The sequence below is a fragment of the Hemitrygon akajei genome, chromosome 5 (genome assembly GCF_048418815.1).
Source record: "Hemitrygon akajei chromosome 5, sHemAka1.3, whole genome shotgun sequence".
Taxonomy (NCBI): Eukaryota; Metazoa; Chordata; class Chondrichthyes; order Myliobatiformes; family Dasyatidae; genus Hemitrygon; species Hemitrygon akajei.
In genome coordinates, this window is record NC_133128.1 from 8,163,136 (window position 1) to 8,190,635 (window position 27,500).

Genomic DNA, 27,500 nt, shown 5'->3' on the forward strand with positions numbered 1-27,500 from the left:
GTGGGAAAGTCTAAGATCAGAGGACACAGCCTCAGAATAGAGGGGTGACCTGTTAGAATGGAGATACAGAGGAATTTCTTCAGTCAGAGAGTGGTGAATCGGTGGAATTCTTTGCCACAGGCAGTTATAGAGGACAAGTCTTTATGTATATTTAAGGCAGAGGTTGAAAGATACTTGATTGCTCAGGACATGAAGGGATATGGGGAGAAGGTAGGAGATTGGTGCTGAGAGGAGAATTGGATTAGCCATGATTAAATGGTGGAGCAGACTTGATGGGCAACTAGCTTAATTCTGTTCCTATATCTTATGGTCTTTTTATATGCCTGAGAATCCTACCATTAACCAAGGGGTCTGTGGACCACAGGTTGGGAACCCCTGTTCTAAAGCAACATTTTAAATTGGGTGATAATACCTGAAACATGATCATAAAGCCTATCTTCGGAAAGGAGTCTGTGACCCAAAGGGCTTTAGTGATATACCAAATCTCATACAGCTAACAAAATAGAGCCACTGGCATGCCACCTTCATGATTTAAATTCCTAGGTGGCACTACCTCCAGGACCTGTCCTGGACCCATCATATAAAAGTAATGGTAAAGAAAGCACAGCAGCGCCTCTACTTCCTCAGGAGTCTGCGGAAATTCTCGGTATGTCGTCAAAAATCTTGACAAACTTCTATAGATATGTGGTGGAAAGTGTATTGACTGGCTGAATCATGGCCTGATAAAGGAACACCAATGCCTTTGAGCAGAAAATCCTGCAAAAGGGAGTGGATTCGGCCCAGTACATCAACGGTAATGCCATCCCAACCACTGAGCACATCTATATGAAATATTGCCGTAGAAAAGCAGTATCCATCATCAAAGATCCTCACCACACAGGCCATGCTCCTTTCTTGCTGCTGCCATCAGGTAGAAGGTGCAGGTGCCTCAGGACTCACACCACCAGGTTCAAGAACAATTACTACCCCTCAATCATCAGGCTCTTGAACAAAAGGGGACAACTACACACCACCTTTTTCTGGTGCTCCCACAACCGTTGGTCTCACTTTAAAGACTCTTTTATTTTGCTATCACATGCTCTCATTACTTATTGCTATTTATCTATATTTACATTTGCACAGTTTGTCGTTCATTGATCCTGTTTACAGTTACTGTTTTATAAATTTGCTAAGTATGCCTGCAGGAAAAAGAATCTCAGGGCTGTATATATTCCACTGTAAATAAATTTTACTTTGAACTTGAACTTTGATTATTGCGTCAATGTGTTGTGGCCTAGGATGGATCCTTGGAGATGTTTATACCCAAGAGCCTAAAGCTTCTCACCTTCTCCGTTGCTAGCTCCTCAGTGAGGAAGAGTGTGCGTTCTTCTGAGGTCCACGTTCAATTCCTTTGTCTTGCTGTCATTGAATTCAAAGGTTTAAAGAAAGATTAGTTTCATTTGTCAGATCTGCATGACAGCATTCAGTGAAATATGTCGTTTTGCGTTAAATTGTGCTGGGACTTCCAGATGCATCACCACGTTTCCGATGCCATCATAGCATGCCCGCAACTAACCATCTGTCTGCGTGGAATGCGGGAGGAAGATGGACCACTCAGAGGAAACACATGCAGTCGCAGGGAGAGTGTACAAACTCCTTACAGATGGCAGCATGAATTGAATCCCAATACTACATTCTGCGCAGTAATAGAAGGGCTATTACTGCTGCCCTTGGTGGCTGTTATTGCAACACCACACAACCAGTCATTAACAGACTTACTGAGTGCATCACTGGCTGCATCAGTTTCTGCGTGGACACTGTAATATCATGAGGGACTGGTCACTGCTTCCCTAACACCCTAACAACAAACCATGGGTCACCGGTGATCTAAAGGCTCTTCCCAGCCACAAGAAGAGAGCATTTAGATCAGGAAAGAGGGAGGAACTGAAACACGTGCAGAGGGAGCTAAAGGGCAAGATCAAAGTGGCAAAAGGGGAATACAGGAGAGAGCTGGAGAACTAGCTTGGGCAGAGTAGCACAAGAGAGGTGTGGAGGGGCATGAAGAACATCACTGACCCTATAGAAAATCCTGGCCATTCTGGACAGTGTTTCCTACCCCTCTGCATGCCACCTTGGCTGAACAGAGGAGCACTTTTAGTTACAGACTAAGCCAACTGCACTGCTCCCAAGAGGTCATTCTTGCCTTTGGCCATTAGACTTTATAATGAGTCAACCTAAAGCTGGTGAAGTGATGACCCTCCCCCCCCCCCCCCCCCCCCCGTTAGACTCTTTGAGGTAACTTTATTTTTATTCTTCTCTTCTAATATTTCTATATTTGTGTATCTGTGCACTTGTAATGCTACTGTGACATTAATTTCTTAAATAATCAATAAAGTATCTATCTATCTATCTATTAGTTGGTCTACCTCAGTCCTGTATACCGCCTCAGATGCCATCAGCAACAAATTCATAGATGACGAAAAAGCTGTGCATAGTCACACAACAGAGTTGTCCTGTGTGACATCATTGAGGAGAAAAAAGGTGTTTTCTTTCTTGGAATTTTTTAAACCAACGAAAGAAACCTATTTAATGATGTGTGATTTGTACTTTGTATAAAGGTCAAATTCCTGGTTCTTTCTACACAGCTGTTGTGGTCTGTCTTTCTGGTATATGAGGTTTCCAATTCTTTCAACATTTTGAATTTTCAAACAAACTCAGTTTTTCTTTGTCAACAACAGGAATCCCATCCTCGTTACCAAACTTCTCCATTGATGATCCCAAGCCCGGCTGTGATAGGAGGACAGTTGGGCATGAGGTCAGCAACCACATCCCGTTTAAAAACACAGCTACAGAAATGCCAACAGAAGGTCCAAAGACCTCATCCCTGGGAGAGAAAGGATCTTTGCATCGAAGACATACGAAGACGTGTGGTGAAAACAGGAGCCGCAGGACCGATCAGCCTTCACCCCAGGACTGAGGATCCCGGTGAACTGCTGTTGGCAGCCTGTGCCTCCGTACGGGTGGTGGGCTGAAGAAGAACAAGTGTTTACGAAGAACAGGAATCTCGTGTATAAAACAGAAACAGAAAATGCTGGAAATATTAAACAGGTCAGCTAGCATTTGTGGAAAATGAAACTAAAAGTTTGTTGACTTCAGAAGGCGGGGTGGGGCAGTGTACACGCTCCTGTTTACATCAGTAGTGTTCAGGTCAAGAGGGATGAGAGCTTCGAGATCCCAGGGGTGAACATTGCCAATAGGCTGTCCTGGTCCAACCACGGGCAAGAAAGCACACCACTGCCCCTGCTTCCTCAGAAAGCTAAAGAAAATCAGCATGTCCCCTTTGACACTCACCAACTTTTATCAGTGCACCAGAAGAAACGTAACGTCCAGATGATGCATGGCTTGGTATGACAACTGCACAGCCCAAGATTGCAAGAAACTGAGGGAAGACTCCGTTTCTGAAGCTGGCGGTGATTCTGTCATATTGATTGTTGAAGGAAATTTATCCAGTTTAAGGCCTGAGACAAAGATCAACTTTATTCTCCATGTACACTTACATGTATTAAGTGTTTGCTGTGGTGTGCTGGTCAGGCGGCAACATGAGACAAAAATCAACATTCAACAATTATAAAGAATTACATTAAATAAATAATAAAAAAGGTAATAAAGTTAGTGTTTAAAAGATGAATATTTAAGATTTAGGAAGGTTTAAGTAAGGAGTGGTAGAAGCAGATACATTAGAGGCATTTAAGAAACTCTTGGATATTCATATGAAGGATAGAAAACTGGAGGGCTATGTAAGAGGGAAAGGTAATATCAGGGGTGTCAAACTCATTTTAGGTCACGGGCCGGATTGAGCAAAATGCAGCTTCATGCGGGCCGGATCAGTCGGACGCGTGCGGACGCAGCTTTCGTTGCCTCTGTTTTTTCAGCCTGCTCTCATGTGTCTCAGTCTCTGCTATAACTACAAAGTGTTTCACTTTACAAATTCCGTTTCTTATGAAGAAGACTGCCGAGCAAGACTGCCGAATAAACACTAAAAACCCTGAAAACCTGGTACCTGAATAAACTCAGCATTAGCCATATCATACGCCATAGGCGCTTCGATTACTGGGGCCAGCTTTAATAGTAATTAGATATTATCTCGCGGGCCAAAGATAATTCCACCGCGGGCCTTGAGTTTGACATATATGGGTTAGATTGATCTAAGAGTAGGTTAATAGATCAGCACAACATCATGGACTGAAGGGCCTGTACTGTGCTGTAATGTTCTATATTCCATGTGGAATAAAATATGCGTAAATAACTAAATAGCAGCATGTATTTACAATATTAACAGTATTATAAAGAGTGGTTTCAGTGTCTATTGGGCATTGTAGCATGTTGGGTTACATATAGAGGGGGTGGTTAGCACACTGCCTGTAAAGAGTTTGTACATTCTCCCCAGAGTTTCCTCCCACAGTTGAAAGACATACTGATTAGTAGGTTAATTGGTCATTGTAAATTATTCTGTGGTTAGGCTAGGATTAACTATGTGAGTTGCAGGAGGGTGCAGCTTCTGGGGCTAGAAGTGTCAATTTTGTGCTGCATCTCAATAAATAAATAAACTGCCTGGGGGAAGTAACTTTTAAGATGGTGTGAAGTTTTCACTTTAATAGCCCGTTGGCTTTAGGAAAGGCAGTTCATTTGCTATTTCTAAGTTAGAATATATTTCCACTAGCCTCTTGAATGTTAGAGTGCATTGGACTGTTAGTGCACTATAAAGACAACACTTTGACCAGTCATCTACAGTTAATGCCAGCTTTTGGCTGACACAGTTGCACTTTTGTTCCAGTGACTTGTTTCAAAGTGGAGTTGTGCAAACAATGCATCTGGTTTTTAATAGTGGAGCCTCTTGTATCTGAATGGTGGCTAATTTTGGTTTTGTGCTTGGCTTGAGATAGAAATGGTTCTCCAAACTTGAATTTTTTATCCACTTGGAGTGTTTCGCTTTTGTCTCCCTTCTATTTCTCCTCCTGCCCCATCCCCTCCAGATATTGGTATGGTGATTCCAAGAACTCAGAGTAATTTTTCATTGGGTTCTTCATGGTGAATTAGAATCAGTTTTATTATCACTGACATATATTTTGCATCAGCAGTACAGAGGATTCTTGTTAATTGGGACACATAGGAACCAGTACATTTTGGTCCAATTAAGCGGCTACCCCAATTAGCCGAAGTTTCTTGGGAGTAGTTAAAAAGGTATAAAATAACAAACTATTGTTTAACTGAGAAACAAATTATGTATCTAAATGAAATACAGAACAAATTAGAACTTCAAGGAGTATGAGAGGACTCCACACAGCCCCTCATTGTGTTGTGGTGCCAGGATCTTAGACTTTCCCCACCGAGTCCTGTGTTAGCTGCACGAAGTTTCAATACATCCATAATTTTGTACTCTTGTAGTCTTGAGTATCCTATTTGCCTTCTTGTTGCACTGGGAGACCAACAAGATTTTGTTGTAGCGTGGTAGCTTAGCAGTTAGCGCATCGCTCTACGGTGGCAGCAACCTGGGTTCAATTCCCACCACTTTAGAACCATGGAACATTACAGCACCGAAACAGGCCTTTTGGCCCTTCTTGGCTGTGCCAAACCATTTTTCTGCCTAGTCTCACTGACCTGCACTTGGCCAATATCCCTCCATACACCTCTCATCTATATACCTGCCCAAGTTTTTCTTAAATGTTAAAAGTGAGCCCGCATTTACCACTTCATCTGGCAGCTCATTCCACACTCCCACCTCTCTCTGTGTGAAGAAGCCCCCCTAATGTTCCCTTTAAATTTTTTTCCCCCTTCATCTTTAACCCACCTCCTCTGTTTTTTTTCTCTCCCCTGGCCTCAGTGGAAAAAGCCTGCTTGCATTCACTCTATCTATACCCATCATAATTTTATACACCTCTATCAAATCCCCCCTCATTCTTCTACGCTCCAGGGAATAAAGTCCTAACCTATTCAACCTTTCTCTGTAACTCAGTTTCTCAAGTCCTGGCAACATCCTTGTAAACCACCTCTGCACTCTTTCAACCTTACTAATATCCTTCCTGTACTTCGGTGACCAAAACTGCACACAATACTCCAAATTCGGCCTCACCAATGCCTTATACAACCTCACCACAACATTCCAACTCTTATACTCAATACTTTGATTTATAAAGGCCAATGTACCAAAAGCTCTCTTTACGACCCTATCTACCTGTGACTTTTTATAAGGAGTTGCTAAGTTCTCACCATGACTGCCTGTGTTTCCTCCGTGTGCTCCAGTTTCCCCCCCACATTCGAAAGACGTATGGGTCAGTAGGTTTATTGGTCACATGGGTGTAATTGGGTGGCATGGGCTTGTTGGGCTGGCAGAGCTGTAACACGCTGTATCCCTAAATTAAAAATAAAGATTTGGGCAATCCAATGTGCGTCCTTCACCAGAAAAGAAAGAATAAGAAAGATGAGCTTTGTTTGGCACACGTGCATCAAAACATACAGTGAAATGCGTTGTTTGCGTCAAATATAATCATTGAGGATTGCGGTTACAGCCTGCAAGTGCCACTACATATTTGACACCAACATAGCATGCCCATAACTCACCAGCCCTAACCATACATCTTTGGACTGTGGGAGGAAACCGGAGCACCCCGATGAAACCCACACGGTCACAGGGAGAAGGTACAAACTCCTTACCAGTGACTGTAGGACTCAAACCCCGATCGGTGATCACTGGTGCTACTGAATTGATGATCTTCCAGCCGCACTGGTGTTTGTCCTGGAGTGTGGTATGCAGCTGCTGGGGATGAACCCTTGTGTTCTTCTCCAGACCTTCTTTGCAAATCAGAGCCTGCAAAGTGGTGGGTGACCATCTCATCCTTCTTACAGACATCCTGAGTGTGCACTGCCAGTGAAATGCTGGCTCTGAGGGATCTGATGGGGAGATCCCCTCTCACTGTCGGTGAAGCACGGTCCTTTGGTAATTTCTGCCCGTGAGCCATTATGCCAAACAGTCTGATAGTTGGCTTGGAGAACCATTCCACAGCTGTCATGTCCTTCTCCTGTAGGACCTGCAGGATGTTCCCTGCTGACCACTGCCTAATGGACTTCATTTTCTAAAAGAATTATCCACACTGCCTGTCCTGCTTGGAAAAATCCATCAGAATAGAACATTGCATAGCAACAGGTCCAGGCCCATCCAGTGCAACACATAGGCTGAAGCATTTCCATTCAAGAGACTCGGAGCATTTTCATGTTGGGACCTGACCCTTTCCCAGAAAACTGCCGTCAAGATGTCTGAGTTACAAATTAAAACTGTTCCTAGGCATAGCGAGAACCGATCTCAGCAGAGGCATTCCAGAGACAGACGTTCAATGCACCCATCTCCGTGAGAAAGCTCTTCAGTTAATGCACCCCTGTCTACACTGTTTCTGATAGTAGGTCTTGGACAGCATATCTCCAGCAAGTCCTTTGTTTATTTTTAAATTTGAAATAAAAGAACCATGTAGGGTGCTACAGTAGCGTAGCAGTTAGTGCTAAGGTATTATAGCTCTGGGTGTTGGGGGTCGGAGTTCAATCCCAGCATCCTCTGTCAGGAATTTGTACAGTCCATTGTCCCATTCCCAAATGAGTTCCCTTCAGGTGCTCCGGTTAGTAGGTTAATTGGTCATTGTAAATTGTCTGGTGATTAGGTTAGGATTAAATTGGGGGAAGCTGGTGGCACCGTTTGAAGAGATAGAAGGGTCTGTTGTGTGCCTACCTCTAGATAAAATAAGATAAATAAATTACTTAGTTTGTCCTTTGTTTAGTCTTTTGTTTATTTATGTGTTTATTTAGTCCTTTAGAGATGAGAGTGGATATAGGACGGCTAGAAACTGAGGTTGGAGAAATAATAACGGGAGCCAAGGAGATGCAGATGAGCTAAATGAGTATTTTGCAAAAAGGAAAAGCTACTCAAAAAGCTGATTAGATCTAAGGGTACCTAAGTCACCCGGACCAGATGAACTGCACCCTGGTCTTCTGAAAGAGGTAGTTGAAAATTGACTTTATTAATTACATCCTTCATATACATGAGGAGTAAAAACCTTTATGTTACGTCTCTGTCTAAATGTGTAATGTACAATTTATAGTAATTTATAATAAGTAGTATGTTCAACAGGACAGTCAATATAACATAGAAATACAGTTGAGTCAGCATGAATTAATCAGTCTGATGGCTTGGTGGAAGAAGCTGTCCCAGAACCTGTTGGTCCTGGCTTTTATGCTACAGTACCATTTCCCGGATGGTGGCAGCTGGAACAGTTTGTGATTGGGGTGACTCGGGTCCCCAGCGATCCTTCACGCCCTTTTTACACACCTGTTGCTGTAAATGTCCTGAATAGTAGGAAGTTCACATCTACAGATGTGCTGGGCTGTCCGCACCACTCTCTGCAGAGTTCTGTGATTGAGGGAAGTACAGTTCCCATACCAGGCAGTGGTAGAGAATATGGAGGCATTAGTATTGATCTTTCAAAAATCATTTGAAAGAGGACTGGAAAATTGCAAATGTCTCTCCGCTCTTTAAGAAAGGAGGAAGGCAGCAGAAAGGAAATTATAGACCAGTTAGCTTGACCTTGGTGGTTGGGAAGATGTTAGAGTCAATTGTTAAGGATGAGGTTATGGAGTACTTGGAGACACATGACAAGATAGCAAAGTCAGCATGAGGAAAAATCGTACCTGATGAACCTGTTGGAATTCTTTGAGGAGATGACATGTAGGATAGATAAAGGGGATTCAGTGGTTGTTGTATATTTGGACTTTCAGAAGGCCGTTGACAAGGTGCCACACATCAGGCTGCTTACCAAGTTAAAAGTCCACGGTATTACAGGAAATTTACTGTGATGGTTAGAGCATTGGCTGATTGGTAGGGAGAAGTGAGTGGGAGTAAATGGATCCTTTTCTGATTTGCACTCAATGAGTTGTGGTGTTCCACAGGGGTCGGTATAGAGACCGCTTCTTTTTATGCTATTTATCAGTGATTTAGATGATGGAATAGATGGCTTTGTTGCCAAGTTTGCAGATGATACGAAGATTGGTGGAGGGGCAGGTAGGGTTGATAAAACTGGTAGTCTGCAGAAGGACCGAGACAGATTAGGAGAATGAGCAAGAAAGTTGCAAATAAAATACAATGTTGGAAAATGTGTGGTCATGCACTTTGGTAGTAGAAATAAATGTGCGGACTATTTTCTAAGCAGGGAGAAAATCCAAAACTCTGAGATGCGAAGGGACTTGGGGGTCCTTGTGCAGAACACCCTAAAGGTTAACATGCAGGTAAAGTCGGTGGTGAGGGAGGCAAGTGCAATGCTAGCATTCATTTCAAGAGGTCTAGAATAAAAGAGCAGGGATGTGATGCTGAGGCTTTATAAGGCACTGGTGAGGCCTCACCTTGAGTATTGTGAACAGTTTTGGGCTCCTTATCTAAGAAGAGATGTGCTGGCATTGGAGAGGGTTCAGAGGGGGTTCACAAGGATGATTCTGGGAATGAAAGGGTTATACGAGAAATGTTGGATGGCTCTGGTCTGTACTCACTGGAATTTAGAAGGATGAGGGGAGATTTCATTGGAATCTTTCAAATGTTGAAAGGCCTAGACAGAGTAGATGTGGAAGGAATGTTTCCCATTGGGGGGGGTCTAGAACTAAAGGGCACAGCCTTAATATATAGGGGTATCCATTTAAAACATATGCAGAAAAATTTCTTTAGCTGGGGGTGGTGAATTTATGGAAGTTATTAAACGGGTAGCTGTGGAGGCCAGGTTGTTGGGTGTATTTAAGACAGAGCTTGATAAGTTCTTCATTGGACATAGCATCAAAGGTTATGGGATGGGGCTGAGGAGGGGAAAAGGGATCAACCATGATTGAATGGCAGAGAACTCGATGGGCCAAATGGCCTAATTCTGCTCCTGTGTCTTCTAGACTTATTTGTTTTTTTATATTTTTGCACTACATTTATTTATATTATTTTTATAAATTGCACTGTAATAAATCTGATTTTGATCCTTTCTCTCAGAATACAGGGACTATCTTTACAAGCAGTTTTGAAGCTTGTAAAGATACCAAAAATCAGTAAAGGGGGATTTAAATAATTACTTAAGCATTAATTTAAACCTCTAAACCAAACAATTAAAATCAAGCCAACAAATATATCAAGCAGAACTTTTTCACCTAAACAAATGATCCACTTTAGATTGATATACAACATCGAAGAGTACAGTGCAGCCAACCCCTGTGGCCCGTGATGTTGCATCAACCTTTTAACTTGTTCCACAGTCAATCTAACCCTTTCATCCATGTGCTCGTCCAAAAGCCTGGTAACAACCCTCTCCCCCTCCTCCATCTATCACTATCACTTCACTCTTACACTGCCCACAATCTCCAGTTTACTTTCATCCATGTGCCCATCCAAGAATCAGGCAGTTAAGCTGATCAAAGCTTAGCCCCCTCCCTCTATTAATCCATCACTGCACTGTAGACAATTTAAACCACCTTTTATAATGCTGTTTACTTTAAATGCTGGTATTTATTCATTTATGAACATTTTATTCTATTTCTGTAATTCCGACTATAATTCTGTCTGTTCATTTCCATGGATGCTGCCTGACCTGCTGAGTTCCTCCAGCAGTTTGAGTGTGTTGTATGTAATTCTTTAGTCTTGTATATAATAGGTGAGTGTCGGTGTTTGTTGTATGTCGTGCTAACACACAGCAGCAAATTCCTGGTACATGTAAATATATATGGTGAATAAAGTTGATCCTGTGTGTATGTGTATTCTATAAGAGTTTCTCTGTAACTTCTATCTCTGTACCAATGTTTCCGCATTTTGAATGCATGTAGTAGCAATAGAGCCAGATGTTTCCTGATTACGTGCTTCCCCCATGCTCGTGTTCTCCTACCCTTCTGTCACTCCCTCCCCCTTTCTCCTTTCCCCTCCTCCCTTGCTCACTTCTCTTTCCTAACTCACTCTACCCATCCCCACCTCACTCGTTTTCCCCTTCTTGGCCCTCCCTTTCTTGCTGTCCCCACCACAGTCTTTCTACCAGCCTGGTGTTCAGGCGATGGGTTTAGTCCCACACAGGGTGCCTTGACCAATCAAACACCCTGAACGCTTGGTGTGCTCCGCAGTGGGGTATTGGCATGCTCGGAGAACGGGGAGCTAGAAATCAAAGGTGCTGTCTCGTTGTCTGTGTGCTGGGATATCTGAACACGTGATTTTCTTCTCTCCCTATAATTTGCATTTGATGGAATGAGTCAAGAGCAAAATAAATTTGCCACTGGGCAGGACTGCACTTGTTCCATAAGCCTTTGATCGACAGACAGACACATGAGTCAGTCTCCTGCCAGACGCCCAGCTTGCAAATAAAGCCATTCTCTCCACCCTGACCTCTAATTTAGCACCTTCAGATTATCACGTTGTGGCTCATGTTTAATTTTTCTAAATATTAAAAAGAATTTGCTTCTTTCAGTACTTTTCAGGTTTGATTTATCTCCCAGCCCATCAGAGGAAAACCGCTCCTCATCTTTGAGCACACTTACAAGGAGCACTGCCACAAGATATCAGCATGAATCGTTAAAGAGCCCCTCCCTGCCCATCCCCGCCCCCACCATCAATGCCATGCCTTCTTCTGACTACTCCCATTGGGCAGGAGGTACAGGAGCCTTAGATCCCACACCATCACATTCAGGAATAATTATTACCTGAGCCAACATGGGTGACATCACTCACCTCAACACTGAACTAATTCCACAACCTGCAGACTTGCTTTCAAGGCCTCTTTGCAAGTTATGCTCTCGGTGTTTTTTCCCTTTTCCCAGTCTGTCTTTATTTATGTAGTAATACAGTACAGAGTAGGCCCTTCCAGACCTTCGAGCTGCGTCAGCCTGCCAATCCCCGACAACCCCGATTTAACCCTCACCTAATCAAGGAACAATCTGCAATTAACCTACCCGGTATGTCTTTGAACTGTGGGAGGAAACTAGGGCACCTGGGGGAAAACCCACACATTCAAATAAAGGAAGTACACAAACTCCTTTCCGAGGACGCCAGCATTGAACTCTGAACTCCGCACACCAAGCTGTTACAGTGTCGCATGAACCACTGAGCTACCATAGCCCTGATTGTTGTCAGACTTTATGTATTTTTCTTATAAATTCTGATTTTCTTGTAAATGGCTGAAAGAAAAAGAATCTAGGGTATTATATGGTGGCCTGTATGTACTCTGATAATAAAGCTAACTTTGACCTTGACACAGAGGTGCAGTGAGGTCGCTGTCTGTGTGGTGTTTGTACCTTCTCTCTGTGAAGGTGTGAGTTCCTGCGGGTGCTCCACTCCCCAAAGACCTGCAGGTTGGTTTGTAAACAGGCTGCTGTGAATTAGCCCTGGTGTGTAGGTAGAATCAGTTGGTGAGAAGGGTGAGAAGTCAAGGCCCACAGTCTGCAGGCTCGATTCCGAGATCCTGGAGTGTCGAGGCCTGTCCTGGGGTTAAAGGACTGTGTTTGGACGTTTGGGAAGGGAGGAAGGAACAGGACTTGTGTTGTTGCTGTTGAGTTCTATGAACATTGTGAGCATGCTGTGTTGGCACCAGGAAGTGTGGTGGCAGTTATGGGCTGCCACAACCCACCTTTGAGTGCGTTGGTTGTTAATACAAATGGCAAATTTCACTGTCTGTTTCAATGTACAAATGATAATAAACTGGAATCTTGAATGATAAAGTGGAATGGACGTAGTCAGAGGGTTCTTTCCATGCTGTGTTTCTCTCTAACTCTTTGACTTTATTTATATCTCTGTCAAAGTAACAATTGAATTCTACACCGTTACCTCCCTCTCACTCGGCAGTACAACCACTCGTCACTCAGTTTGTATTCTACACCGTTACCTCCCTCTCACTCGGCAGTACAACCACTCGTCACTCAGTTTGTATTCTACACCGTTACCTCCCTCTCACTCGGCAGTACAACCACTCGTCACTCAGTTTGTATTCTACACCGTTACCTCCCTCTCACTCGGCAGTACAACCACTCGTCACTCAGTTTGTATTCTACACCGCTACCTCCCTCTCACTCGGCAGTACAACCACTCGTCACTCAGTTTGTATTCTACACCGTTACCTCCCTCTCACTCGGCAGTACAACCACTCGTCACTCAGTTTGTATTCTACACCGTTACCTCCCTCTCACTCGGCAGTACAACCACTCGTCACTCAGTTTGTATTCTACACCGTTACCTCCCTCTCACTCTGCAGTACAACCACTCGTCACTCAGTTTGTATTCTACACCGTTACCTCCCTCTCACTCGGCAGTACAACCACTCGTCACTCAGTTTGTATTCTACACCGTTACCTCCCTCTCACTCGGCAGTACAACCACTCGTCACTCAGTTTGTATTCTACACCGTTACCTCCCTCTCACTCGGCAGTACAACCACTCGTCACTCAGTTTGTATTCTACACCGTTACCTCCCTCTCACTCGGCAGTACAACCACTCGTCACTCAGGTTGTATTCTACACCGTTACTTCCCTCTCACTCGGCAGTACAACCACTCGTCACTCAGTTTGTATTCTACACCGTTACCTCCCTCTCACTCGGCAGTACAACCACTCGTCACTCAGTTTGTATTCTACACCGTTACTTCCCTCTCACTCGGCAGCACAACCACTCGTCACTCAGGTTGTATTCTACACCGTTACCTCCCTCTCACTCGGCAGTACAACCACTCGTCACTCAGTTTGTATTCTACACCGTTACCTCCCTCTCACTCGGCAGTACAACCACTCGTCACTCAGTTTGTATTCTACACCGTTACCTCCCTCTCACTCTGCAGTACAACCACTCGTCACTCAGTTTGTATTCTACACCGCTACCTCCCTCTCACTCGGCAGTACAACCACTCGTCACTCAGTTTGTATTCTACACCGTTACCTCCCTCTCACTCGGCAGTACAACCACTCGTCACTCAGTTTGTATTCTACACCGTTACCTCCCTCTCACTCTGCAGTACAACCACTCGTCACTCAGTTTGTATTCTACACCGTTACTTCCCTCTCACTCGGCAGCACAACCACTCGTCACTCAGTTTGTATTCTACACCGCTACCTCCCTCTCACTCGGCAGCACAACCACTCGTCACTCAGTTTGTATTCTACACGGTTACCTCCCTCTCACTCGGCAGTACAACCACTCGTCACTCAGTTTGTATTCTACACCGCTACCTCCCTCTCACTCGGCAGTACAACCACTCGTCACTCAGTTTGTATTCTACACCGTTACCTCCCTCTCACTCTGCAGTACAACCACTCGTCACTCAGTTTGTATTCTACACCGCTACCTCCCTCTCACTCGGCAGCACAACCACTCGTCACTCAGGTTGTATTCTACACCGCTACCTCCCTCTCACTTGGCAATACAACCACTCGTCACTCAGGTTGTATTCTACACCGTTACCTCCCTCTCACTCGGCAGTACAACCACTCGTCACTCAGTTTGTATTCTACACCGCTACCTCCCTCTCACTCGGCAGTACAACCACTCGTCACTCAGTTTGTATTCTACACCGCTACCTCCCTCTCACTCGGCAGCACAACCACTCGTCACTCAGTTTGTATTCTACACCGTTACCTCCCTCTCACTCGGCAGCACAACCACTCGTCACTCAGGTTGTATTCTACACCGTTACCTCCCTCTCACTCGGCAGTACAACCACTCGTCACTCAGTTTGTATTCTACACCGTTACCTCCCTCTCACTCGGCAGTACAACCACTCGTCACTCAGTTTGTATTCTACACCGCTACCTCCCTCTCACTCGGCAGCACAACCACTCGTCACTCAGGTTGTATTCTACACCGTTACCTCCCTCTCACTCGGCAGCACAACCACTCGTCACTCAGGTTGTATTCTACACCGTTACCTCCCTCTCACTCGGCAGTACAACCACTCGTCACTCAGTTTGTATTCTACACCGCTACCTCCCTCTCACTCGGCAGCACAACCACTCGTCACTCAGGTTGTATTCTACACCGTTACCTCCCTCTCACTCGGCAGCACAACCACTCGTCACTCAGGTTGTATTCTACACCGTTACCTCCCTCTCACTCGGCAGTACAACCACTCGTCACTCAGTTTGTATTCTACACCGTTACCTCCCTCTCACTCGGCAGTACAACCACTCGTCACTCAGTTTGTATTCTACACCGTTACCTCCCTCTCACTCGGCAGCACAACCACTCGTCACTCAGGTTGTATTCTACACCGTTACCTCCCTCTCACTCGGCAGTACAACCACTCGTCACTCAGGTTGTATTCTACACCGTTACCTCCCTCTCACTCGGCAGCACAACCACTCGTCACTCAGGTTGTATTCTACACCGTTACCTCCCTCTCACTCGGCAGCACAACCACTCGTCACTCAGTTTGTATTCTACACCGCTACCTCCCTCTCACTCGGCAGCACAACCACTCGTCACTCAGGTTGTATTCTACACCGTTACCTCCCTCTCACTCGGCAGCACAACCACTCGTCACTCAGGTTGTATTCTACACCGTTACCTCCCTCTCACTCGGCAGTACAACCACTCGTCACTCAGTTTGTATTCTACACCGTTACCTCCCTCTCACTTGGCAATACAACCACTCGTCACTCAGGTTGTATTCTACACCGTTACCTCCCTCTCACTCGGCAGTACAACCACTCGTCACTCAGTTTGTATTCTACACCGCTACCTCCCTCTCACTCGGCAGTACAACCACTCGTCACTCAGTTTGTATTCTACACCGCTACCTCCCTCTCACTCGGCAGCACAACCACTCGTCACTCAGTTTGTATTCTACACCGTTACCTCCCTCTCACTCGGCAGTACAACCACTCGTCACTCAGTTTGTATTCTACACCGTTACCTCCCTCTCACTCGGCAGTACAACCACTCGTCACTCAGTTTGTATTCTACACCGCTACCTCCCTCTCACTCGGCAGTACAACCACTCGTCACTCAGTTTGTATTCTACACCGTTACCTCCCTCTCACTCGGCAGTACAACCACTCGTCACTCAGTTTGTATTCTACACCGTTACCTCCCTCTCACTCGGCAGTACAACCACTCGTCACTCAGTTTGTATTCTACACCGTTACCTCCCTCTCACTCGGCAGTACAACCACTCGTCACTCAGTTTGTATTCTACACCGTTACCTCCCTCTCACTCGGCAGTACAACCACTCGTCACTCAGTTTGTATTCTACACCGTTACCTCCCTCTCACTCGGCAGTACAACCACTCGTCACTCAGTTTGTATTCTACACCGCTACCTCCCTCTCACTCGGCAGTACAACCACTCGTCACTCAGGTTGTATTCTACACCGCTACCTCCCTCTCACTCGGCAGCACAACCACTCGTCACTCAGGTTGTATTCTACACCGCTACCTCCCTCTCACTCGGCAGTACAACCACTCGTCACTCAGTTTGTATTCTACACCGTTACCTCCCTCTCACTCGGCAGTACAACCACTCGTCACTCAGTTTGTATTCTACACCGTTACCTCCCTCTCACTCGGCAGTACAACCACTCGTCACTCAGTTTGTATTCTACACCGTTACCTCCCTCTCACTCGGCAGTACAACCACTCGTCACTCAGTTTGTATTCTACACCGTTACCTCCCTCTCACTCGGCAGTACAACCACTCGTCACTCAGGTTGTATTCTACACCGTTACCTCCCTCTCACTCGGCAGTACAACCACTCGTCACTCAGTTTGTATTCTACACCGTTACCTCCCTCTCACTCGGCAGTACAACCACTCGTCACTCAGTTTGTATTCTACACCGTTACCTCCCTCTCACTCGGCAGTACAACCACTCGTCACTCAGTTTGTATTCTACACCGTTACCTCCCTCTCACTCGGCAGCACAACCACTCGTCACTCAGGTTGTATCCTACACCGTTACCTCCCTCTCACTCGGCAGCACAACCACTCGTCACAGTTTGTATTCTACACCGTTACCTCCCTCTCACTCGGCAGTACAACCACTCGTCACTCAGTTTGTATTCTACACCGTTACCTCCCTCTCACTCGGCAGTACAACCACTCATCACTCAGTTTGTATTCTACACCGTTACCTCCCTCTCACTCGGCAGTACAACCACTCAGTTTGCTGTGCTCCTCACCCAGTCTAATTCCTGTGAGAGAGGAAGGGGAACACATGGAGGGGGAAGAACGAAAGACAAGAATGAGAGTGGGTGGGGGGAGACAGAGAGGAACAGGAAGAGAACGACAGAGAGAGAGTGAATAGGGAGCACGAGAAATAAAACGGAGGGGGAGAGTCCCTTTATTCTCTCCATATCCCCCCCCCCCACCGACATCCAGCCTTTACTTTGCAATGTAAAATGTATCTGATCCCCTGGTCTTTCTTCTCCATTCTGATGAAATTTGTATATTGTATATAAGCATTCTGTAAATAGTTTTAACGAAGTTATTCAATTTAAGAGTCATGATGAAATTTTCGCTGCTGTCCAATATCACAATTGCACAGCTGTTGTAAAGTTTCCCGGTCCCACTATACACAGAGGGAATGTGTGAAATAGGGAAACATCAGCATACAACTAGAATCTTCCCTCTCTTGTTTTTTCCTTCCTCACACGCTCTCTCCCACCCACCTTCTGTCATGGGCTCTCCCCCCACCCTGCCTTCTATCGTGGGCTCTCCTCCCCACCTTCTGTTGTGGGTGCTCCTCACCCCTTCTGTCGCATGCTGTCCCTTCTCCACCTCACTAGTTCTCTCTTTCTCTGTCCGTCTGTCTCTTTGTCTCACTTGTCCTCTCTCTCCTTGTTGCATTCCATTTTCAGACTGACTCGAGGACAAATGCTAATTCTTCTCTGTGTTGTAACTTCTCAGGGGTGCCCAGGTCGAGCCTCCTGCACACGGAATCTGTGCGTGGCCACAGAGAGTGCTTCGAGAAGTATCACCTCATAGCCAACCAGGACCTGCCGAGGTCCAAGACGTCGAAGAGCACCTACAAGGATGTGAAGGAGATACTGAGCAGGAAGATCAGCCAAATAATTCAGTATGCCCAGAACCAACCGTCCAGCGCTGACCTGCGGCGCTGTGAGCAGGCGGGGGTCACAGGCCACGACCCACAGCCCAGCTCCCTCAGGACACACTTCCACCAACCCAACGGGTCCCAGTTGCCCCGTTACTCCCCACACTGGCTGGAGGTGGGAGCGCCTGGCTACTCGGAATGCAGGCGGGGAATCTTGGAGCCAGGGGGGCAGGATTCTTTCAGTCTGGGTGCAGGCGCTGGTGGGCTTCGCAGTGGAGAAGATCTCCGGTTGACCAGGAAGCAGGGACTGGGGGAAGAAGGTCAGAGGTCAGTGGAACGTGCCAGAGAGGAACCCAAGGGTCACCCACGCTACACACAGGATGACCGTAAGTACACCACCAATATCATGGACTCACAGTTAAATGTAGAGTTATAATATGATATGGGACTAGCTTTATTTGTCACATGTATTTTGAAACATACAGTAAAATCGTTTGCATCAATAACCAACACAGTGTGAGGAGCAGCACGTAACTATTGCCGTGCCTCCTTCACTCTCCACTGCCCAAGCCAGTGGCAGCGAATCAGTACGCTGAAAGCTCCCGTTGTGAAACTAATGAGTCGATGAACCTTCAAGAAAAAGTGTTGCCAGGAGCCTGTGAATGACCCTGGTCCTTGAAATAATGGTTGTGGGGTCATCGGCGTCAGTGACCACGTGGGTTTGCTCTGCATTCACTGGTTTCTTTCCACATTCTAAAGACGTACGGGTTAGGGTTAGTGAGTCGTGGGCGTGCTGTGTTGGTGCCAGAAGCATGGCGACACTTGCGGGCTGCCCCCAGCACATCCTCGGACTGTGACGGTCGTTGACGCAGAATGACGCATTTCACTGAGTGCTTTAATGTTTCCGCGTGCATGTGACAAATTACGCTAGTCTTTAAATCTTGGTGAAAAATTTCTGTGCTTGAACGAGCTGCTGTAGCTCTTGATCTACAACGGTGAGAACGCAAAAACTCAAAAAATAAACAACAGCCGGCAGACCTGAGGTGAGTGAGGCCGTCATCCAGTCGCAGGCTCCCCCTCTCCATGTGTCTGAGGTGAGTGAGGCCTCCATCCAGTCGCAGGCTCCCCCTCTCCATGTGTCTGAGGTGAGTGAGGCCTCCATCCAGTCGCAGGCTCCCCCTCTCCATGTGTCTGAGGTGAGTGAGGCCTCCATCCAGTCGCAGGCTCCCCCTCTCCATGTGTCTGAGGTGAGTGAGGCCTCCATCCAGTCGCAGGCTCCCCCTCTCCATGTGTCTGAGGTGAGTGAGGCCTCCATCCAGTCGCAGGCTCCCCCTCTCCATGTGTCTGAGGTGAGTGAGGCCCCCATCCAGTCGCAGGCTCCCCCTCTCCATGTGTCTGAGGTGAGTGAGGCCCCCATCCAGTCGCAGGCTCCCCCTCTCCATGTGTCTGAGGTGAGTGAGGCCCCCATCCAGTCGCAGGCTCCCCCTCTCCATGTGTCTGAGGTGAGTGAGGCCCCCATCCAGTCGCAGGCTCCCCCTCTCCATGTGTCTGAGGTGAGTGAGGCCCCCATCCAGTCGCAGGCTCCCCCTCTCCATGTGTCTGAGGTGAGTGAGGCCCCCATCCAGTCGCAAGCTCCCCCTCTCCATGTGTCTGAGGTGAGTGAGGCCCCCATCCAGTCGCAGGCTCCCCCTCTCCATGTGTCTGAGGTGAGTGAGGCCCCCATCCAGTCGCAGGCTCCCCCTCTCCATGTGTCTGAGGTGAGTGAGGCCTCCATCCAGTCGCAGGCTCCCCCTCTCCATGTGTCTGAGGCATCCAAAGGAACAGCAGAGACTGATACAGTTTGGCACCCACAGCATCACAGGAGTTCCCAGTCATTGTTGAACTCAGCGTAGGGCTACCTTAGGGACTCCAGCTCTGGATTTTGTTTCCTCAAGGTTTACTTCCAAAGCCTTCCACATGAGGGGTATAGCTGCGAGGCAGCGGGGGCTTGAGATCAGTTTTTCTTTTCCTAGGCACGCTGCTAACCATGATAGCCAAGCCCCATCTTCCCAAAACAACTGGTTTTAAGGTGCCAGTAACCCCTAGTCCTGTCAGTAGAAACAGTTCCGCTGGGCTTAGTAACTAAGCCACATGTGAAGGCCAGGAGCTGGACTTGGTTGCCAGAGGCTAATTGAGGTGTTTGCCATTGGGAACACTTAATAGGTAGTGTGAGCTTGTCCCCATTACCAGCCTTAGCTATAACAACCTTAAGGAACTGAAGACCTGAAGTAAAAACAGAAAATGCTCAGCAGGTCAGGCAGCATCCGTAGAGAGAGAAACCGCATGAATATTTCTGGTCCTGGACCTTTCAGAACATAGAATTTTGCACTTGAGTAAGTATGTATGTAGCTGCAAACTTTGGGATGTCCTGAACTCACTGCGCTGTAGAAATTCAAGTCCCTAAAACAAAATCTACTTTCAGTGGCCACTTTATTAGGAACACTTGTACACCTGCTTGTTAATGCAAATATCTAATCAGGCAATCATGTGGCAGAAGCTCAGCGCATAAAACCATGAAAACGTGGTCAGGAGGTTCAGTTGTTGTTCAGACCAAACATCAGAGTGGGGAAAGGAATGTGATCTAAGTGACTTTGGCTGTGGAATGATTGTTGGGGTGGTTTGAGAAACTCAGAAACTGATTGTTGGGGTGGTTTGAGTATCTCAGAAACCGCTGATCTCCTGGGATTTTCACGCACGATAGTCTCTAGAGTCTATAAAGAATGATGAGAAAAGCAAAAAAAAAAATCTAGTGATTGGCAGCTCTGTGGGTGAAAACGCTTGTTAATGATAGAGGTCGGAGGAGAGAGGCCAGACTGGTTCAAGCTGACAGGAAGGCAACAGTAACTGAAATAACCACACATTACAATAGTGGTGTGCAGAAGATCATCTCGAAACACACAACACTTCAAACCTAGAAGCAGAAGACCACGAACGCACACTCAGTGGCAACTTTATTAGGTACAGGATGTACCAAATAAAGTGGATACTGAGTGTAGGGGCTCTGTATTTTGAGGATGGAGTTCCAGCTTTCCCTGGTCCATTGTGTGAGGAGGCGTATCCTGACGTCACTCTGAACCTGTCTGGCTCTGATATCAATGTGATACCTTCTTGTATTGGACCACCAGAACTGCCAGCCACTAGCCCAGCCTTAGTGCTGTAGTGGCTGGAAATCCAGAGCAGCACATGAAAATGCTGGAGGAACTCAGCAGGTAAGGTAGTATCTATGACAAAGGGTTTTGGCCTGAAACTTTATCCTTCTCCATAGATGCTGAGTTTCTCCAGCATGTCATGTGTTACCCTAAATATCGATAGAAGACTGAAGAATTAAAGAGAGAAAAAAACTGCAGCGAGTGGAATTGTGTAAAATAGCAAAGGTTAGAAATGTTTAACAGGTCAGGCAGCATCTGTAGAGAAGGAAGCAGATATTTCATAAATATTAACTGTTTCTGCAGATGCCTGGTGATTGTTACCTTTGTTGGTTGTCCTGCTGATTCTAACATTGTTGACTTTCCTTACAGTGAGTGGCATGTCAATGGAAGATCTGGTCATGCTGAATGATCAACTACTTAAACAGGTCAAAGGTAACTCCCCACAACTTATCTTTTTTAATAAAATCTGCACTGACATCTACCTGTATAGATTCCTAGAGCACGACACCACTGGTCCCAGGAGCAGTGCAGTCATAAAATAACAAACACAACACTAAATAATAAACATAACAATAGCTAGTAAAACACAACAGCCACATGTCAGTTAAAAACAAGTTATAAGTGTCCAGTGCAAGTTAAAAGTGTGCAAAGCAGAGTCAAGTAGAGCAGCTATTTAGCAGTCTGACTGCCTGTGGGAGGAAGCTCTTTAGTAGCCTTTTGGTTTTTGTTTTGATGCTCCTGTAACGTTTACCTGATGGCAGAAGAACAAACAGTTCATGGAGAGGGTGTGAGGAGTCTTTAATGTCTTCAAGTATGCAGAGTTGTCACCAACTCCGTTAAAACCTGTGCGTGTGAATATGTCCCTTCAAAATGTACCAGACATACAGGTGGCCCCCGTTTTCGAACGTTCGCTTTACGACAGCTCGCTGTTACGAAAGACCTACATTAGTGCCTGTTTTCGCTAACCAAAGAGGATTTTCGCTTTAACGAAAATAAGACGCCCGCTTTATACGTGTGTTTACTCCGAGAAAGATTACCATGACCGTGAAGCCTTGTGCGGGCAGTTGTGTGCGCATGCGTGTACGTGCTGATTTTTTTTTTTCTACAAATCAATTTTGGCTCTCTGTCTCCGGATTCTGGTAAGTGAAGCTACACTGTACATACGTTATTTCTACTTTATATAGGCTGTATATTTATCACATCATTCCTGCTTTTACTGTATGCTCGTGTTATTTTAGGTTTTATGTGCTATTTGGTATGATTTGGTAGGTTATTTTTTGGGTCTGGGAACGCTCAAAAATTTTTCCCATATAAATGAATGGTAATTGCTTCTTCGCTTTACGACATTTCGGCTTACAAACGGTTTCATAGGAACGCTGTACCTTCGGATAGCGGGCGAAACCGGTATGCCAAATTAAAACCTGTAGATGAACCTGCAAGTTTGTAGTCTGCTGAGGGCTAGATCTGTGGCATTCAAGACCGGTGATCCAGAACTCTGCAAGAGGTCCAAGTACGACCTGTGGAAGGCTATCTTAAGAGTGACAAAACAATTCCGATTGAGGTTAGAGATGGAATTGGATGCACGTTAGCTCTGGCGGAATTTGCAGACCATTACTTCCTACAAAGGGAAACCTAACATCATGAATGGCTGTGATACTTCACTCCCAGATGGGCTCAACACCTCCTATGCATGCTTTGAAAGGCAGAATAAAGCTACACCGGTGTGAATCCCTACAGCATCCAGTGACACTATAATCTCTGTCTCAGAGGCCAATGTCAGAACATCTTTCAAGATGGTGAACCCTTGCAAAGTATCGGGGCCTGATGGTAAACCTGGTCAGGGTCTGAAAACCTGTCCCAACCAAATGGCAGGAGGGATTGCAAGCATTTTCAATTTCTCACTGCTGCAGTCAGAAGTTCTCACCTGCTTCAAAAGGGCAGTATTGCCCAAGTAGAGCGGGGTGACCTATCTCAATGACTATCGCAAAGTGGTGCTCACAGCTACTTCAATGAAGTGCTTTGAGAGGTTAGTCATGACTAGAGTCAACTCTTGCCTAAGCAAGGGCCTGGATCCACTATAATTTGCCTATCGTCACAATAGCTCTACAATGGATGCAATCTCATTAGCTCTTCACATGGCCTTTGATCACCTGGGCAATACAAATAGCTACAGTGGCATGCAAAAGTTTGGGCACCCCTGGTCAAAATTTCTGTTACTGTGAATAGCTAAGTAAGTAAAAGATGATCTGATTTCCAAAAGGCATAAGGTTAAAGATGACACATTCCTTTAATATTTTAAACAAGATTACTTTTTCATTTCCACCTTTTACGGTTTCAAAATAACAAAAAAGGAAAAGGGCCCGAAGCAAATGTTTGGGCACCCTGCATGGTCAGTACTTAGTAGCACCCCCTTTGGCAAGCATCACAGCTTGTAAACTCTTTCTGTAGCCAGCTAAGAGTCTTTCAGTTCTTGTTTGAGGGATTTTCGCCCATTCTTCTTTGTAAAAGGCTTCCAGTTCTGTGAGATTCTTGGGCTGTCTTGCATACACTGCTCTTTTGAGGTCTATCCACAGATTTTTGATGATGTTTAGGTAGGAGGACTGTGAGGGCCATGGCAAAACCTTCAGCTTGTGCCTCTTGAGGTAGTCCATTGTGGATTTTGAGGTGTGTTTAGGATCATTATCCTGTTGTAGAAGCCATCTTATTTTCATCTTCAGCTTTTTTACAGACGGTGTGATATTTGCTTCCAGAATTTGCTGGTATTTAATTGAATTCATTCCTCCCTCTACCAGTGAAATGTTCGCTGTGCCACTGGCTGCAAAACAAGCCCAAAGCATGATCAATCCACCCCTGTGCTTACAATGACATATCTAAGGTATGGCAGGTATGGCACATGCCCTGGGCGCCACTGAGCAGTTTCTATTAAAGTCAGACAAGCCATCCTCGGATAGTGAAAAAAGAATTTTCTTCAGATGTATGATCTGTCTCTGATTATCATGGGTGAGAAGCACTTGGATGGCCTTATTTCAGAGCATTGTGTAAGAAGACCATGAAATGTTTCTTCATGAAGAAGAAGGAAAGTGGGGCTGAAGGATGGAAGAGATGAAAGTTGGAGGCGGAGGTAGACAAGAAGTCAAGCAAGTTCTTCATGCGCTTCTTTGAAAAGCCTGGAGAAAGTAGTTTGCCGCGTTCCATGGAGTCGCCTGCACCTGCTACAGGTTTGTTAGAATCCGAAGGTGGATCAAATACAAATGCATCACAAGCCGAGGAGGAAGTCAAGTCAGATAAATCCGAGTATGATGAGATTAAGAGTGAGGCTGCCACAGAGAACGTGGACATGACAGGAGGGGAAGATGATGGTGGTGGTGGTGATGTTGAGTTTATTGACGAGATTGAACCCGACATCACTGAACCTGGTGAACTGGATGGTGTCAAAGAGCTTTGAACTGTCGTACCAGAAGTGATTGAACAGCATGACATTGGACTTCTGAAGGTCGACAAGGATACTAGAAAAGCAATTCTGCCTTCCGCATTGAGAACAGAAATAATAAAGCTGGGTTCGAAGTATTTCCAGAACAGTGAGGGGCCTTTTCTACCAACAAATAACCGCTCAATGAACAAAACTTGGTTCAAGAGGAAATTGGGAAATGGTCATGGTGAGGAAGTGACTCGCTCATGGCTGGTCTATTGCCCTTCTAAAAAGTCTGCATTTTGTATCTGTTATCTTCTCTATTCCTGGTCAGACCATCAATCCTCATTGGAGCAGGAAAGCAGATTCAACCAGTGGAAAGCACCTGAAAGGATTGGTGTCCATGAAAATGCCAATAATCCTCGGGAATGCTTCACACAGTGGAAAGAATGGAAAGAAATTTAGCTGGAAACAGAGGAGTTATTGACACAGTATTTCAGTCACAGATTGAGAAGGAGAAGCAGAAGTGGTGTGATATCAACGAGAATCCTTCACTGCATAAAACTCCTTGCGACTCAGAACCTGGCTTTGTGAGGACACAGGGAATCACTTCAGCTAGACGATGATTCCAATGTGGGAAATTTCCTTGGCTTACTGAAACTACTGGCCATCTTTGACCCTGTCATAAAAGAACACCTCACTCATTTGGAAAGTCATCCTGGATCCACGTCTTATCTTTCACCGGGTGTCCAGAACGAATTCATCCACATGATGGAATTCACTGTTCACCAGAGTTTACTGAGAAGCATTCGTAAAGCCAAGCACTATGGTCTCATGTTCGACTCGACTCCTGATCAAGCACACCGTGAGCAGATGTCAGAAGTAGTGAGGTACGTGGAAGTTGATTTTGAGAGGAAAGCAGTCCGTGTCAGAGAGTCCTTCCTTGGTTTTATCCAGATAAGCCAGGAGGATGCTGAGAGCTTGGTTGAAGACATCTTGAAACAACTAGAGAAGGACGAAATGGAGCTACATGATTGTTGGTCACAGTGCTATGACAACGCTGCGTTGATGGCTGGACACGGAAGTGGTGTTCATCAGAAGAATAAGTGCGAAAAACAACCTGGCAGTGTTTGTGAATTGCAAGAATCACTCACTCAACTTGGTGCATGTACATGCAGCCAAGCAGGATACAATGATGGTCACATGTTTTGAAACCATTGAAGCTCTCTACATGTTTTTCTCTCATTCAACACAGCGCTGGAAAAAACTCAAAAATGCCATGCCTGTGGTTGCTAAGTTGAAGTCCAAAACCAGGTGGAGTACAAGGACAGAAGCAGTGAAGCCCGTCAACACGTACCTTGAGGAGATACTTCAAATTCTCCAGGACATGATACATGATAGACAATGAAAACAAGACCAGTGAAACAAGAAGTGACGCAAGGCAGCATGTTGAGTTACGATTTTCTGATTTTGCTAGGATTTTGGAACAAAGTACTCATTTGCATTGACCGTATTCAAAAGAGACTGCAGGATGCTAGCATGAACTTCCACGATGCTGCCCTAGATTTGAAAGCTCTCCAAGATCATTTTTATGATGAAAGAGAAGTGTTGGTTAGTGAGTCACTCAAAGAAGGAGTCAGTCTCTGTCAAGAATGGAATATTGAAGTTGAAAGATATCAGAGATGAAAGAATGAATGGCTGATGAGAACTCGAGAGACACTGGGTTAACAGCTAAGGAGGAAATGGAAAGAGACATGAAGGGAATGTTTGACCGTCTTCAAAGAGAAATGGACGATAGATTCGGCGCTGATGGTAATGACCTAAAGAAGAAATGCAAAAATTTTGGGCGAAATATACAGCTCTGACGTTGATGGACGGCAGCTATATGAAGACATTTTGGATTGCAGAATGTTGCTATCAAAGCGGGTCAACGTGAAAATATCAAGACCTGAAGTGCTTCTTGAATTTATTGTTCAGTATGGAGATGAGAGCGTCTCCCCCAATCTTCACATTGCTGTTCAGATAATGCTAACCATGGCAGTTTTCATCGCCAGCTGTGAGAGATCATTCAGCAAGTTAAAACTAATACTTTCATATTTGAGAGCCTCCATGGGTCAAGGCAGACCCTGTGATCTTGCTCTGCTGAGTGTAGAAAGAGAAGAAATGAAAAGAAAACTGACTTTGATCACATCATAAACCAATTTGCATCAGTGAAAGCAAGGAAGGTGCAGTTATAATTTTCATGTAGTGCCATAATTTGTTAATTAAAAGATTAACGAGCTTGACTAGTTATCTAAAAGATGGGTGTCAGATATTTGGATAGGGGCGCAATTCCAGTGCTCGCCATAGGCGCTATTTTCCGTAGATACACCCCTGCATGCTTAACAGTTGGAGAGGTGTTCTTTTCATGAAATTCTGCTCCCTTTTTTCTCCAAACATACCTTTGCTCATTGTGGCCAAAAACTTCTATTTTAACTTCATCAGACCACTGGACTTGTTTCCAAAATGCATCAGGCTTATTTAGAAGTTCCTTTGCGAATTTGTGATGCTGAATTTTGTGGTAAGGATGCAGGAAAGGTTTTCTTCTGATGACTCTTCCATGAAGCTCATATTCGCACAGGTGTCGCTGCACAGTAGAACAGCGCACCACCACTCCAGAGTCTGCTAAATCTTCCTGAAGGTCTTTTGCAGTCAAACGGGGGTTTTGATTTGCCTTTTTAGCAATCGTACGAGCTGTTCTCTCGGAAAGTTTTCTTGGTCTTCCAGACCTCAACTTGACCTCCACCATTCCTGTTAACTGCTATTTTTTAACTACATTACAAACTAAGGAAACAGCTACCTGAAAACAC

At 45.5% G+C, this 27,500-nt stretch overlaps 1 protein-coding gene across 1 annotated transcript in view; it reads left to right on the plus strand.

The window, feature by feature from the left end:
* The window catches only part of c5h21orf91 (chromosome 5 C21orf91 homolog), a 48,265-nt gene that overhangs the window by 13,924 nt on the left and 6,841 nt on the right, over nt 1-27,500 (plus strand). The window contains exons 3-4 of the mRNA XM_073044797.1: nt 17,910-18,440; nt 21,612-21,674. Coding sequence (XP_072900898.1) covers nt 17,910-18,440; nt 21,612-21,674 — 594 coding nt within the window. The remainder of the gene's footprint in view (nt 1-17,909; nt 18,441-21,611; nt 21,675-27,500) is intronic.